Source organism: Schistocerca nitens, chromosome 9, assembly GCF_023898315.1.
Source record: "Schistocerca nitens isolate TAMUIC-IGC-003100 chromosome 9, iqSchNite1.1, whole genome shotgun sequence".
NCBI lineage: Eukaryota > Metazoa > Arthropoda > Insecta > Orthoptera > Acrididae > Schistocerca > Schistocerca nitens.
Genome location: NC_064622.1, coordinates 145,925,532 through 145,941,101, shown reverse-complemented (window position 1 = coordinate 145,941,101; position 15,570 = coordinate 145,925,532). Strand labels below are relative to the sequence as shown.

At 43.2% G+C, this 15,570-nt stretch overlaps 1 protein-coding gene across 1 annotated transcript in view; it reads right to left on the bottom strand.

Moving 5' to 3' along the window:
• Positions 1 to 15,570, bottom strand: part of LOC126203715 (protein yellow-like) — a 111,554-nt gene that overhangs the window by 57,318 nt on the left and 38,666 nt on the right. The window contains exon 2 of the mRNA XM_049938090.1: positions 5,303 to 5,509. Coding sequence (XP_049794047.1) covers positions 5,303 to 5,509 — 207 coding nt within the window. The remainder of the gene's footprint in view (positions 1 to 5,302; positions 5,510 to 15,570) is intronic.

Here is a 15,570-nt window from a genome sequence, read left to right as displayed (position 1 = left end):
TCCATGTAAACACAGCCCATACCATTATGGAGCCACCAAGAGCCTGCACACTGCCTTGTTGGAAACTTGGGTCCATGACTTCTTTGGGTGTACGCCACACTCGAACCCTACCATCAGCTCTTACCAACTGAAATCGGAACTCATCTGACCAGGCCACGGACTTAACAGTCGTTTAGGGTCCAACCGACATGATCACGAGCCAAGGAGAGGCGCTGCAGGCGATGTCGTGATGGTAACAAAGGCACTCGCGTCGGTCGTCTGCTGCCATAGCCCGTTGAAGACAAATTTGGCCTCATTGTCCTAATGGATACGTTCGCCGTACATTCCACTTTGATTTCTGTGGTTATTTCGCTTAGTGTTGCTTGTCTGTTAGCACTTACAACTATACGCAAACTCCGCTGCTGTCGGTGGTTAAGTGAGAGCCGACGGCCACTGCGTCGTCCGTGGTGAGAGGTAATACCTGAAATTTGGTATTCTCGGCACACACTTGACACTATGGATCACGAAATATTGAATTCTCTAACGATTTCCGAAATGGTATGTGTCTTGCTCCAACTACTATTCCGCGTTCAAAGTCTGTTAGTTCCTGTCGTGCGGCCATAATCACATCACATGAATCACCTGACATCTCCGTCAATGCATTCCCCTTTTATACATTGTGTACACGATACTATCGCCATCTGTACATGTACATACATGCGTTCATACCGCTATCCCACGACTTTTGTCACTTCAGTGTATTACGATTCTAGCAGCGCCTCAATAAGGTCATTCCATATCTGCTGTCAGACTTACTTCACAACGCTTGAGCAGTCTGCTGGAACTGGATGTACTTTTTTTATATTGAAACCTACGTGTCTCTTGTACCCATGGCTATGTGGATAAATAACAATACAATGGAATCAAAGAAATGTATTACAGCTTTTTACGAATTTTAGATAATACCTACACACTAGTGAAAACATATTTTCATATTCACTAAAACATGTGTAGAGTCCGTATACATTGCAGTTCTTCTTGGATAATAACGAGTTTACTGATGTTGACAGCGCACAGTTGAATTTTAGATCTTCTAACGCAATATTTGGATCTCAAAAAGAAATGTTTTCTTTTTACCACATGTTTACATCGGAGTAAGGAAACTGATGCAGATGTTCTTGAAGCAGCTGAGACTGAACGTCAGGTGCTTCTTAAGCGATTTGAACATCTGTATGTGCACTAGCAATGACGCACTGTTAGTGAAGGACATATTTGCGCGTAGACACTTAGACTACTTTTAGAGGACTCCAGACATTCAGTTTTTTTGACTAGAGGAATATCATCGGACTTTCGGAAGAGTTTCATCCGTACTATTTCGAAGACAGCAAGAGCTGATAAGTGCGACAAATATCTCACACGATAAATGTCCCACAATGAACTTAACAGATGATACATTAAAGTCGGTGACTAGAATAAAAAGCACAAGAGTCTGTCTGCTTAGCTAGATGGTAACGTGCTCGCCTCCTATGCAAGCGGGCCCGGGTTCGATTCCCGGGCGGGCCGGAGATTTTCTTCGCTCAGGGACTGGGTGTTGTGTTGTCCCCATCAACTTTTCATCCTCATCACATGCGTGCAAGTCGTCCAATGTGGCGTCGACTGAAATAAGACTGGCACTAAGCGGCCGAACTTCCCCGGTTGGGGACTCCCGACCAACGATCTCATACGCTCATTTCCATTTTTCTTATGCAGAAGAATGGAAGAATCGTAGAGGCTCTGTTGATGATGATCAGTTTGTCTTTTGGAAACGGAAAGCCACCAGAGGGGCTGTTCCGATGTTACAATTGGTAATAAAAGGATCCCTTCAGATACAATCAAAACTTTCCGTGGGATTTGTCGACCTAGTAGAAACGTTCGGCAATTTAAAGTGGCGAAATATGTTTGAAACACTCAGAAACATAGATACACGCTACATGGGAAGACTTAATAATCATTATGTCCAAGAACCAAGAGGGAACAATGAGAATGGAAGACCAAAAGCTAAATGTTCAGATAAAAAAGAGTCTAAGGCAGGGATTCAGTCTTTATAGTCTACTGTACAATGTGAACTTCGAGGAAGCAATGACGGAAATAAACGAGAGGTTCAGGAGTGGGTTCAAATTCAAAATGGAAGAATATCAATGATAACATTCGCTGATGGAATTGCTATCATCGGTGAAACTGTAGTAGAAATACTGCACTATTACACGAAACCTCAGGTTGGAACCATTGCTGCACGATGTTCATTGTGCATTCACTTCTACGGTCTAATGAATGGGCAGTATTGAGCAGTAGGCGGCCAGGTGATCACTATATGTGGTTTGTTTGAGCTCTACGTGAATTAACAAAAAAACTTGCAGAACTGGATGCCATCTTTCATAGGTGTTCTTCTTCTCTTCCCCGAGTGTTCACAGGGAGTCCATTCCTGTACAAACTCTCTTTGATATTCACAATTTAAAGTGTAAATTTGTATTTCTTAGTGCAGTTTGCAGTGATGTTAAATCGCACTCTTTCCAGGTGAACGATCTTTCAGAAATGAAAGAGAATATTGACGACTTGCTGTGTTAACAGGAACTGACAGAGATGGGCCCCTTAATATAATCTGATAACCCTGGAGAAACAGAAAGTACAATGAAGAAATTTTATCAAAAATGTGGAAAACGAGCTTTTAGAAATAACTGATACAACAAATTGGTTATCTGTATTCGAGTCCCCGCCCTCCTCTACAATTTTTTGCCTTCTACAGTTCCCTCTAGTACCATGGATATCATTACCTCATGTCTTAATTCGGTTATTAACATCCAGTTCCCACTTCTAGTTAATTTTGATCAAATTTTTCTGCCCTCACCGGTTCTCTAGATAATCGTCTCATTTCTTACGAGTCCACTTAATTGTCTGCGCGTTTCTGTAAGATCACATCTTACCGATGATGTTACCTACTTTCTCAGACATTTTTTTTCAGCTTAAGATCTATGTAGGATACTAATAAACTTATTTTATCTATGAATCAGCTCTTTGCCTACGATAGTCTCTTTTTGCATCCTCTTTGCTTCCAGAGCAGCATAATTCTACAATTGCGGCTACTAAGCGGTCCCCAACTTCGATTTTAAGTTAGTAGCAACATTCATTTCTGTTACTGCCCGTTAGATCCATATTTCTTTGATCTGTTCTGAATTTCCTTCGTACGTTGATATGTTTACTATGCATACACCTTTAGTATCTTACGAAGCAGGGATTCTCCGATACAAGTAAGTATTCGATTCTTTTGTTTCGATATAGATTCGAATAAATCCTTTCGATACTTATTTAGTATCGAAAGAAAAGTACTTTCATCAAATCGATTTTACGCGCTTATCCCAGTAGTGAGAGAGCGATTGGGTGAGTGAGTGAGTGTTTGCTTGGCCTTCGTCGCCAGGCCTATTCATTGGCCATATTGTTTATTGTGTTTTGGAAGTGCGTGCTTCTTGTCAAAAGTTTATTAACTTTTATTGTGTCAAGACGCTGCCGACGTCTGAAGTATGGACATATTTTTTTACAATGAATGACACCACGGCAAAGTGCAAGAAACGTTATAAAACTGAAGTTTTTGTGGCAGTATGCACAATTTATTTAAACAAACCAGTACCCACGGAACTGCTGTAGACTGAAATTAAAAGTCAGCTGTGCCTCTGGGATTGATAAAGCGAGTGAAAGGTGTCTGTAAACCTAATAATAATTCTCTTTTGATATCCTCTGATACAGAATTGTCATATCTGTGCAGACTTGTTTTTTAGATTGTGGGTTGTTCTTTTAAAGTTTGTCAGTAATTTATTTTCATTCCCAATGTAGCTATGAGTATCTATCATTTCGAATTTTGAAGTTATGAGAGAAAAACGCTGAGACAATAACATCTCGAAAATACAATTAAAACCTGCAGGGATGGGAAGTGTCGTCTTTCGACAAATATGTGTAGCTTTAATTTTATAGTCTTTAATTATTCTAATTGGTAGTTTTAATATGTTTGATTTTATAAACTAGTGAGACTTCAACAATGTCTTGTCGTCACTGCAACATCTACATCTATACTCTGCAAACCACCGTGATGTGCACGACAGAGGATACGCCCCATTGTACTAGGTGTCAGGGTACCTTCCTTTACGAAGAATGAAGAATGGTTGGTTAGATGACTCTGTGCTTTCTGCAATTAATGTAATCTTATCCTCACGATCTCTATGTGAGTGATATGTAGGGGGTTGAGTATATTCCTGGAGTCATAAATTAAAGCCGGTTTTCGAAACTTTGTAGGTAGGCTTTCTCAGGATAATTTACATCTATCTCCAACACTCTGCCAGTTCAGTTTCTTCAGCATATGTGTGGCACTCTCTCACGAATCAAACAAACCTGTCACAATTCATGCTGCCCTTCTCTGTATACGCTCAGTATCCCTGTTAGTTAGTCACCACAGCGTAACTATAATAATAATGCTTCATCTTTATGTAAGTACAGATATATTTTCGACAAATGCTGCCTTGCCACTTACAATTGTCCCACTTGTATCTGTTTAGTCTCGAGCGATCTGTAACAATGTAAACATGTACATGAATGTATAAACACCTGAGGATGGGCGCAAGCCCGAAACCGGTCGTGTGACAAATAAATAACCTTTTATTGTGACTGGTAGCGGAAATTTTTCTACATCCTATAAAGGAACAGTCACGGAGTTCAACAGTATCCACTATGCATAAAATTCAAACTGAAGTGCACTACCTGCTTTGTCTACTCTGAGCCTGTGTGATTATTCCGCATTTACTGAACATTTATGCAGTTTCTTTAAGACAGCACTTCATTATAGATAACTACATCATCTTCAGAAAGTCTGAGGTTACTATTAATATTGTCCGCAAGGTCACTATTGTACAACATATGTTCCGAGTGAATGTTTATTTTTTAAACCAGTGCAAATACGATTCAGAATAGAAATAGACTGTTTCCTAAATATTTACAGCAAAAAGCTAGTTTTCTATTTAAGGTTTATTATTAATAAAAAATTAAACTATTTAATGTGTTTTGTTGGACTACATAAAATAAGCAGTCCATTAAAATATTATATACACAGCATTACTTCAATGCATAAAAAATTGAAAAGAGTATCGATATGAGTAGGTATCGATACTTTTGTAGTACTCATTAGAGGAGTATCGCATGACGACTTTAGAACTACTCTTTTCAGTAGGTATCGATACTTTGAAGATATCGAAAGATCCCTAGTTAGGTAGGAAGCAGTGAACGTCCAGGTAGGCACACTGACCGTCTCTCCGGACGTAGGCGAGCGAGGCGGGAACGCCGGCCTTCCAGCGCGGCACCGTGACGAAGACGCGCTCTCCCCACACCTCGACGCCCACCGGCACATTGTCGGAGGGCCGGAAGCGCTTGGTCGCCATGGCCGCCGAGCGCTCGGCGTCCGACGGGAAGTCGAAGTCCAGCTGCCGCCAACGGAACGTCTCGTTCAGCTTGCCTGCAACACATTATAGGGACACTAATCACTGGAAGACCCTGATACAGAACCAAATACGAACGGATATACGCAGTGAAACGGATATTACCGGAAATTACAATCGAAGTGATGGACGCTAAATGCGAACGACATAAGGTGTAACTAAACACAACAGACACAAAATTATTAACCTCGAAGAGACGTCACGCTAGGGCATGGAACACTGTCTCTGCCCTGGATAATGGGCTCAAACGGGCGAGGAAGAGAGTACACAAGTTTCTTCAGGTGTACCATAGCCAGCTGAAGACACTCATTAATGATTAGAATCTATATTCAACGAGACTACAATAATTCCAATTCCAAGGAAAGCAGTTGCTGACAGGTGTGAAAATTGCCGAACTGTCACTTAAATAAGTCATGTTGACCTGGGGCCTAGAAATGACGGAGAAGCTCCGTTCCCGCCTCAGCCGCAGTGGTCCACAACCTCACGACGACTACCGCAGTCCACTTCACCCCTCCGCCGCCCCACATCGAACCACTCTTTCAGGGTTATTTTATTGTGCGTTTCGGCATCCGGTGGACGGACACCCCTCCCAGGGAACGTCTCACACTAGACGAGTGTAACCCATATGTTTGCGTGGTAGAGTAATGGTGGTGTACGCGTACGTGGAGAACTTGTTTATGCAGCAATCGCCGATATAGAGTAGCTGAGGCAGAATAAGGGGAACCATCCCGCATCCGCCGAGGCACATGGAAAACCGCCTAAAAACCATCCACAGACTGGCCGGCTCACCGGACCTCGACACAAGTCCGCCGGGTGGATTCGTGCCGGGGACCAGGCGCTCCTTCCCAATCTGGAAAGCCGTGCGTTAGACCGCACGGCTAGCAGGGCGGGCTTAATAAGTCATGGTTGCAAAATACTAACACGAATTCCTTACAGAAGAATGGAAAAAGTGGTAGACGACCTCGGGGAAGATCAGTTTGGATTCCGGAGAAATGCAGGAAGAAGTGAGGCAATGCTTGCCCTACGACTTCTCATATAAGATAGATTAAGCAAACGCAAACTAAGTTTATAGCATTTGCAGAGTTAAAAAAAGATTTTGACAATGTTGATTGAAGTACTCTATTTGACATTCTGAGGATTGCACGGGTAAAATACAAGGAGCAAAAGGCTACTTACAACTTGTACACAAACCAGATGGCAGTTGTAAGAGCCGAGGAGCATGAAAGGGAAGCAATGGTTGAGAAGGGAGTGAAAGACGGTTGTAGCCTATCCCCAATGGTATTCAATCTGTATACTGAGCATGCACTAAAGGAAACGAAAGAAAAATTTGGAATGGGAATTAAAGTCCACGGAGAAGAAATAAAAACTTTGAGGTTTGCCAATGACATTGTAATTCTGTCAGAGACAGCAAAGAGCTTGGAAGATCAGTTGAACGGAATAGACAGCGTGTTTGAAAGGAGAATAGAAGATGAACATCAACAAAAGCAAAACGAGGATAGTGGAATGTAGTCGAATGAAATCAGGTGATGCTGAGGGAATCAGATTAGAAAATGAGACGCTTAAAGTAGTAGACCACTTTTGCTATTTCAGCAGCAAAACAGCTGATGATGGTCGAGGTAGAGAAGATATAAAATGTAGACTGGCAATGGCAAGGAAAGCGTTTCTGAAGAAGAGAAATTTGTTAACATCGAGTATCTGTGGGACCATCTCGGGCGGACTGTTCGCACCACGGATCCTCAATCGAGAGACCCAGGCACTGGAGTCGGAACTTCCAGAATCTTACCGACTCTCTTCCTGCACCTCCGCGTGGCACAAGGTGGCTATTCAGCCTTCCTACAGGGGATCACATTTATGTGACTGGACCGTACAATGATGCCGCTTGTTTGGTCCTATTCATATTTGTTACTTAAGAGATTGCACATTTTGCTGCAACGGGTGGCTCTCCGAAAATGGACCAACTTAAGCCGTATCCGTTATAATTTAGAGATAATCTGCACCTGTTGTCATCGCTTTAGTATCCTATAGTTTAGTGTGGTAATAACCACTACATCACGCGTAAAGGATCGCTGTGGCTATTACTGTTGAACGTTTATGTTGAGCATAATATGTGAAGTGTATTTATTTTCTCAAGGAAAGGGCAGGTACTTTATTTCAGTTTCTATAGTAATGTATTACATCACCAAAAACTTTAATCTTGGAACAATTCAGTGCACCCGTACGGACACAGACTCTGATTCATTTACTTTACGATTCCTTGCCCTAAGAACCAACGGCATTGTAGACATATAGTTAGAGGAGCCACGATCTCTGTTATACACTTCACATATCTGAAATGTACGATAAGCAATAACTTCTCGGCTGTTAAAAGTCTCCAGCCCTGATACAGTCTCCACTTTGCCACCACCAACTAGACCCACAGTAATCCAACCATTACCATGTGCACTAGCGTCAGCATCAGTAAATGTAAAATTCAGTACGCATCCACAAAACACTGAAGGACCATTCAGAATAACTTGCGCACCTACTCCGCTCTTCGTAGTAAAGGATATATTATCAATAGCTTTATACAAAGTATGGCGCGAACGCCTTCTCCTCCTAAAATAGCGCGGCATAACTAGTCTGTGTCGATGCTGCTTTCACGCGCGGCTGCACGACCACTGCTAGATGTCTAAGTTATTGCTTATCGTACATTTCAGATATGTGAAGTGTATAACAGAGATCGTGGTTCATCTTACTACACTCCTGGAAATTGAAATAAGAACACCGTGAATTCATTGTCCCAGGAAGGGGAAACTTTATTGACACATTCCTGGGGTCAGATACATCACATGATCACACTGACAGAACCACAGGCACATAGACACAGGCAACAGAGCATGCACAATGTCGGCACTAGTACAGTGTATATCCACCTTTCGCAGCAATGCAGGCTGCTATTCTCCCATGGAGACGATCGTAGAGATGCTGGATGTAGTCCTGTGGAACGGCTTGCCATGCCATTTCCACCTGGCGCCTCAGTTGGACCAGCGTTCGTGCTGGACGTGCAGACCGCGTGAGACGACGCTTCATCCAGTCCCAAACATGCTCAATGGGGGACAGATCCGGAGATCTTGCTGGCCAGGGTAGTTGACTTACACCTTCTAGAGCACGTTGGGTGGCACGGGATACATGCGGACGTGCATTGTCCTGTTGGAACAGCAAGTTCCCTTGCCGGTCTAGGAATGGTAGAACGATGGGTTCGATGACGGTTTGGATGTACCGTGCACTATTCAGTGTCCCCTCGACGATCACCAGTGGTGTACGGCCAGTGTAGGAGATCGCTCCCCACACCATGATGCCGGGTGTTGGCCCTGTGTGCCTCGGTCGTATGCAGTCCTGATTGTGGCGCTCACCTGCACGGCGCCAAACACGCATACGACCATCATTGGCACCAAGGCAGAAGCGACTCTCATCGCTGAAGACGACACGTCTCCATTCGTCCCTCCATTCACGCCTGTCGCGACACCACTGGAGGCGGGCTGCACGATGTTGGGGCGTGAGCGGAAGACGGCCTAACGGTGTGCGGGACCGTAGCCCAGCTTCATGGAGACGGTTGCGAATGGTCCTCGCCGATACCCCAGGAGCAACAGTGTCCCTAATTTGCTGGGAAGTGGCGGTGCGGTCCCCTACGGCACTGCGTAGGATCCTACGGTCTTGGCGTGCATCCGTGCGTCGCTGCGGTCCGGTCCCAGGTCGACGGGCACGTGCACCTTCCGCCGACCGCTGGCGACAACATCGATGTACTGTGGAGACCTCACGCCCCACGTGTTGAGCAATTCGGCGGTATGTCCACCCGGCCTCCCGCATGCCCACTATACGCCCTCGCTCAAACTCCGTCAACTGCACATACGGTTCACGTCCACGCTGTCGCGGCATGCTACCAGTGTTAAAGACTGCGATGGAGCTCCGTATGCCACGGCAAAGTGGCTGACACTGACGGCGGCGGTGCACAAATGCTGCGCAGCTAGCGCCATTCGAAGGCCAACACCGCGGTTCCTGGTGTGTCCGCTGTGCCGTGCGTGTGATCATTGCTTGTACAGCCCTCTCGCAGTGTCCGGAGCAAGTATGGTGGGTGTCAATGTGTCAATGTGTTCTTTTTTCCATTTCCAGGAGTGTATATGTCTACAATGCCGTTGGTTCTTAGGACAAGGAATCGTCGTAAAGTAAATGAATCAGAGTCTGTGCTGTAATGCCACTTCCTCGGACGAGAAATGAAAATCAAAAATTAGCTCCAAAATTCCCAAAGATTTCCCCAAAACAAGTGCCAAATTCCATGAAAAATTAACAAGCAAACAAATTTCCAGTTAACAGTATTATTTGGATATTAACCAGTAATTGAATCAGGAATCTAATACTTAGTAATTTATTAACATACGAAAGAAAGGTAGGATTCCAGTAAAATCAAACTCAAAATCCAAAATCATAGTAAATCGCAAAATCATTATAATTAAAATTCGCGAAGTAGAACCAACGTTCCCAAAGAATACTCCGTGTGAGTACTCTTTGAGATTCGTGAGTAATGGCTAAGGATAATTCAATCCATTGTCACTACGTTACGAGAGTTAGCCGAAGCAGGTCATACTTTTGAATTCTCTTATATGTAGGCGCAATTAGATTGTCTTTTTTTTCAGAATTGATTATTGCGATCTACTATGACGCAGTGAAACGATACTTTGACTTCAAATACTACGTTATTTAGAATTCGGATAGACGACTTGCATATATTAGACAGAAGTGACTTTTAATTAGATAACCTGAAGTTAACACTATTTAGGAAGTGAACACAGATGGCGGCCGGTGTGGCCGTGCGGCTCTAGGCACTTCAGTCTGGAACCGCGTGACCGCTACGGTCGCAGGTTCGAATCCTGCCTCGGGCATGGACGTGTGTGATGTCCTTAGGTTAGTTAGGTTTAAGTAGTTCTAACTTCTAGGGGACTGATGACCACAGATGTTAAGTCCCATAGTGCTCAGAGCCATTTGAACCATTTGAACACAGATAGACAATTTCATTCGTAATTACTAATGGACTATAGAACTTGACGATAGTTACGAAGCATATAATTTATAATTCCCCCCAACACCTGGGAAAGCTTCTTCCTCGCGGTTCTGTTAGGAAGTGACTAATATTGTGTAATAAGCCAGCATATTGTGTTAATTCACGCATTTATAATTCAAGTTTTACAATATTATTTATAGAGATACGGTAACGTGCTGCGATATTATTTGACTGAAGCGCTCGGCCCTTATACAGAAACTCCTTGACGTTAGGAATTAATAACACTGTTACGACTGATTATAGATTTGAGATTACAACCAGTCTATAGGGAATTTGGTGTCGCTGGAACTAATTTGAACTTATCATTAATATTTAAATAGCAACTTATGAACCATCGATTATAAACGATTTAATTACGACATTTGGTGAAGTAAATATCTCGCACAAGTCGCGAGTTCAGTTCATCAATATTCTGTTTGTAACGTCGATACCGATACATAAGAAATAACAATCTCATTGCTCTACTGCTGAGTGTTAGCCGAGACCGAAGATCTGAAAGGACGTTACAGTGTTCCTATGGGTTAAAGGTGCACTGAATTTTGCCAAGATTAAAGTTGGTGGTGATGTGACACATTACTATAGAAACTGAAATGAAGTACCTGTCCTTTCCTCGAGAAATAAAAAAAATATTACACGACAGCAAAAAAAGAAACGTATTGGGTCATGGTAAATGACCCATCTCGAGACATCCAGATACTGATTCACCAACAGACACTGACATCTCAGAGGGGGGAACCATGGCAGTCGAGGGAGCTGTGCTCCCATCTTTGATTTATATATATATATATATTCATTTGCTGCCAGTTGCTACGATATATATCTTCGATATGCTCGTGTACTGTGTGCGGCGTTCTAGGTACTTTGTATTGCCCACTGGGCGTTCTAGCGCGACGCTACTAGTTTCACTTAGCGTCGCACGCGCTATTTCTCCCCGACCGGTAGCTGCTCTGATAACTGGCAGCTATATAAGTGACGTTTCTGGTAAGATGGCGTCAGTCGTCGAGCAGCCATATGTGCAGCAGCATCGACACAGACCAGTTATGCCGCGTTATTTTAGGAACCAACGGCATTGTAGCAGCTGCAGAGACACGACACGTTTGCGGATGCCTATTTGTTTGTTTCCACTGAGCGCCTCAAGAGACGTCAGCAACAGTTTGAACACGAGTTCGCCACTTTCTTTTTCGTTGCAGCAACCGAGTGTGTGCAACTGTGGCACTGCATAAACTTTTGGGCGATATCGACCAGAATACATCCCAGGCGTTTAGCATGGTTTCGACAACGGATTCTGAAGCTTGACGGTTGCGACGAAGTTGCCCCTATTTTGTTGCGAATGATCAGTGTTCTGCAGGATCGTGTCAGGCCGCATGATTAGAATGTGCGGACACTGATCACTAAACAGGCATTGGCCAGTAATGTTGAGAGTAGTGATAGGCCCATGGATCATGATTTGGGCGTCTGTTAACTGGCAGGCGACCTGCTTTTATTGGAGCAAACTCGATGTTTAGGACACAGGGTACGTTCTGGTGTGCATCCACAGTGTTACCTAGTATCGGAAGACTGTGTTTGCCGTTGACGGACGAGAGAAATTGACTAAGTGCCACTACTAGGACTCACCCTTTCTCTTTTCACTCTTATTGTTAGCAACGACGCAAACACGACACTACACCTTCTCTGTCCTCATCACCAACATTTGCAGGGCCGTACAAGAACGTCTGAAACAGAATACTCTTCTGTCGTATCGGAAATATCTTCCCAGTTTAGACGGCTGAACCGCTAGGCTGCTTTTCTTTTTTTTTTTTTTCTCGCATCATCAGTCTTCTGACTAGTTTGGTGCGGGCCGCCACGAATCCCTGTCCTGCGGAAGCCTTACATTTCAGAGTGCCACCTGCACTCTACGTCCTCAGTTATTTGTTGGACTTATTCCAGTTGTTATCTTCCTTTACAGTTTTTACCACCTACAGCTTCCTCTCTTAATATGGAAATTGTTCCCTGGTGTCTTAACACACGTGGTATCATACTGTCCCTTCTTGTCAGAGTTTTCCACGTATTCCTTTCCTCCCCCGTTCTGAGCAGAACTTCCTTATTATTTAGCTTACCATTCCTCCCAATATTCAACATTCTTCTGTAGCACCACATCTCAAATACTTCTATTCTGTTCCAATTTTCCTACAGTCCACGATCCACTACTGTACAATGCCCGTACCCTAAACGTACATTCGCAGAAATTTCTTCCTCATACTCGTATTAAGGCCAATACCGCTAGATTCTCTTGGCCAGGAAAGCCCTCGCTTCCTGTGAGAGTCTGCCTTTGATGTCCTCCTTGCTCCGTCCGTCATGGGTTATTTTGCTACCTAAGTAGCAGAATTTCTTAACTTCATCTTCCTCGTGATCACAGACGTGATGTTAAGTTTCTCGTTGTCCTTATTTCTATTACTTCTCATTACTTTCGTCTTTCTTCGATTTACTCCCAGTCCATATTCTGTACTCATTATACTGTTCATTCCATTCAACTCAGCCTGTAATTCTTCTTCACTTTCACTGAGGATAGCAATGTGCCTGCCGGTGTGGCCGAGCGGTTCTAGGTACTTCAGTCTGGAACCGCGCGACCGCTACGGTCGCAGGTTCGAATCCTGCTTCGGGCATGAATGTGTGTGATGTCCTTAGGTTAGTTAGGTTTAAGTAGTTCTAAGTTCTAGGGGACTGAAGGCCTCAGTGCTCAGAGCCATTTGAACCATTTGATAGCAATGTCATCAGCGAATCTTATTGTTGATATCCTTTCACCTTGAATCTGAATTCCACTTTTGAGCCGTTCTTTAATTTCCGTAATTGCTTCTTCGACGTATAGACTGCACAGCAGGGGTGGAATACTGCGTCCCTGTCTTACGCCTTTTTTAATCCGAGCACTTTCTTCTTGGTCTTGCAAACTTATCGTTCCCTCTTGTTTCTTGTATATATTGTATATTACCTGCCTTTCACTGTAACTTACTCCTATTTTTCCCAGAATTTCGAACATCTTACACCATTTTACATTGAACACTTTTTCTAGTTTGATTTATCCTATGAACGTGTCTTCATTTTTCTTCATTCTTACTTCCAATATAAAGCGCAACGCCAGGGCTGCCTCTCTGGTGCCTTTACTTTAACGCCAAAGCAAACAATAGCGTAGAACAACATTTATACTAGCATTCCACTAGATGTTGCGGCGTTCCAAAAGGAATGCATTGGCTTCACGTAGGAAAAGTGTCGCACTACTTTACGTACAAGAGATAGAGTACCTCAATCTTTATCGTTACATATGTAATTATTTGTATATATTGTGCATTATTCTGTGAACATGTTATTATGTTGTAGAACGTGGACGAGGCGGAAGAAACTCACAGAGCACGAGAGCACACACTAAAGAAACTGCATCGCTGGCCCTGGACAAGAAGCAACGACATCCGGAAAGCTCGCTGTCTAAAAAAGATTTGCCGGAACCAAACATAATAATGACTTGTTCTTACGGACGGAAAAATAGCGCCGTACATTTGCTCCTCCAGCATTTTATTCTGATAGGGTGCTGACAGTTGCCGAATTTTCTGAATGGAGTTCTCTGCAGTGGATGTATTAGGAAAGTACATGTACAGTCCACTTTGTTGTTGTTGTTGTGGTCTTCAGTCCTGAGACTGGTTTGATGCAGCTCTCCATGCTACTCTATCCTGTGCAAGCTACTTCATCTCCCAGTACTTACTGCAACCTACATCCTTCTGAATCTCCTTAGTGTATTCATCTCTTGGTCTCCCTCTACGATTTTTACTCTCCACGCTGCCCTCCAATGCTAAATTTGTGATCCCTTGATGCCTCAGAATATTCCCTACCAAGCGATCCCTTCTTCTAGTCAAGTTGTGCCACAGATTTCTCTTCTCTCCAATTCTATTCAATACCTCCTCATTATTTATGTGATCTACCCATCTCATCTTCAGCATTCTTCTGTAGCACCACATTTCGAAAGCTTATATTCTCTTCTTGTCTAAACTATTTATCGTCCATGTTTCACTTCCATACATGGCTACATTCCATACAAATATTTTCAGAAACGACTTCCTGACACTTAAATCTATACTCGATGTTAACAAATTTCTCTTCTTCAGAAACGCTTTCCTTGCCATTGCCAGTTTACATTTTATATCCTCTCTACTTCGACCATCATCAGTTATTTTGCTCCCCAAATAGCAAAACTCCTTTACTACTTTAAGTGTCTCATTTCCTAATTTAATTTCCTCAGCATCACCAGATTTAATAATTCGACTATATTCCATTATCCTCGTTTTGCTTTTGTTGAAGTTCATCTTATATCCTCCTTTCAAGACACTGTCCATTCCGTTCAACTGCTCTTCCAAGTCCTTTGCTGTCCCTGACAGAATTACAATGTCATCGGCGAACCTCAAAGTTTTTATTTCTTCTCCATGGATTTTAATACCTACTCCGAACTTTTCTTTTGTTTCCTTTACTGCTTGCTCAATATACAGATTGAATAGCATCGGGGAGAGGCTACAACCCTGTCTCACTCCCCTCCCAACCACTGCTTCCCTTTCATGTCCCTCGACTCTTATAACTGCCATCTGCTCTCTGTACAAATTGTAAATAGCGTTTCGCTCCCCGTATTTTACCCCTGCCACCTTCAGTATTTGAATGAGAGTATTCCAGTCAACATTGTCAAAAGCTTTCTCTAAGTCTACAAATGCTAGAAACGTATGTTTACCTTTCCTTAATCTATTTTCTAAGATAAGTCGTAGGGTCAGTATTGCCTCACGTGTTCCAACATTTCTACGGAATCCAAACTGATCTTCCCCGAGGTCGGCTTCTACGAGTTTTTCCATTCGTCTGTAAAGAATTCGCCTTCGAATTGTCCTGTGAACGTGTTATTATGTTGAAGAAGGTTGACGAGGCGGAAGAAATGTCGTGGCAAACTTTATACAAACTTTGCATCGAATACACAGTGCA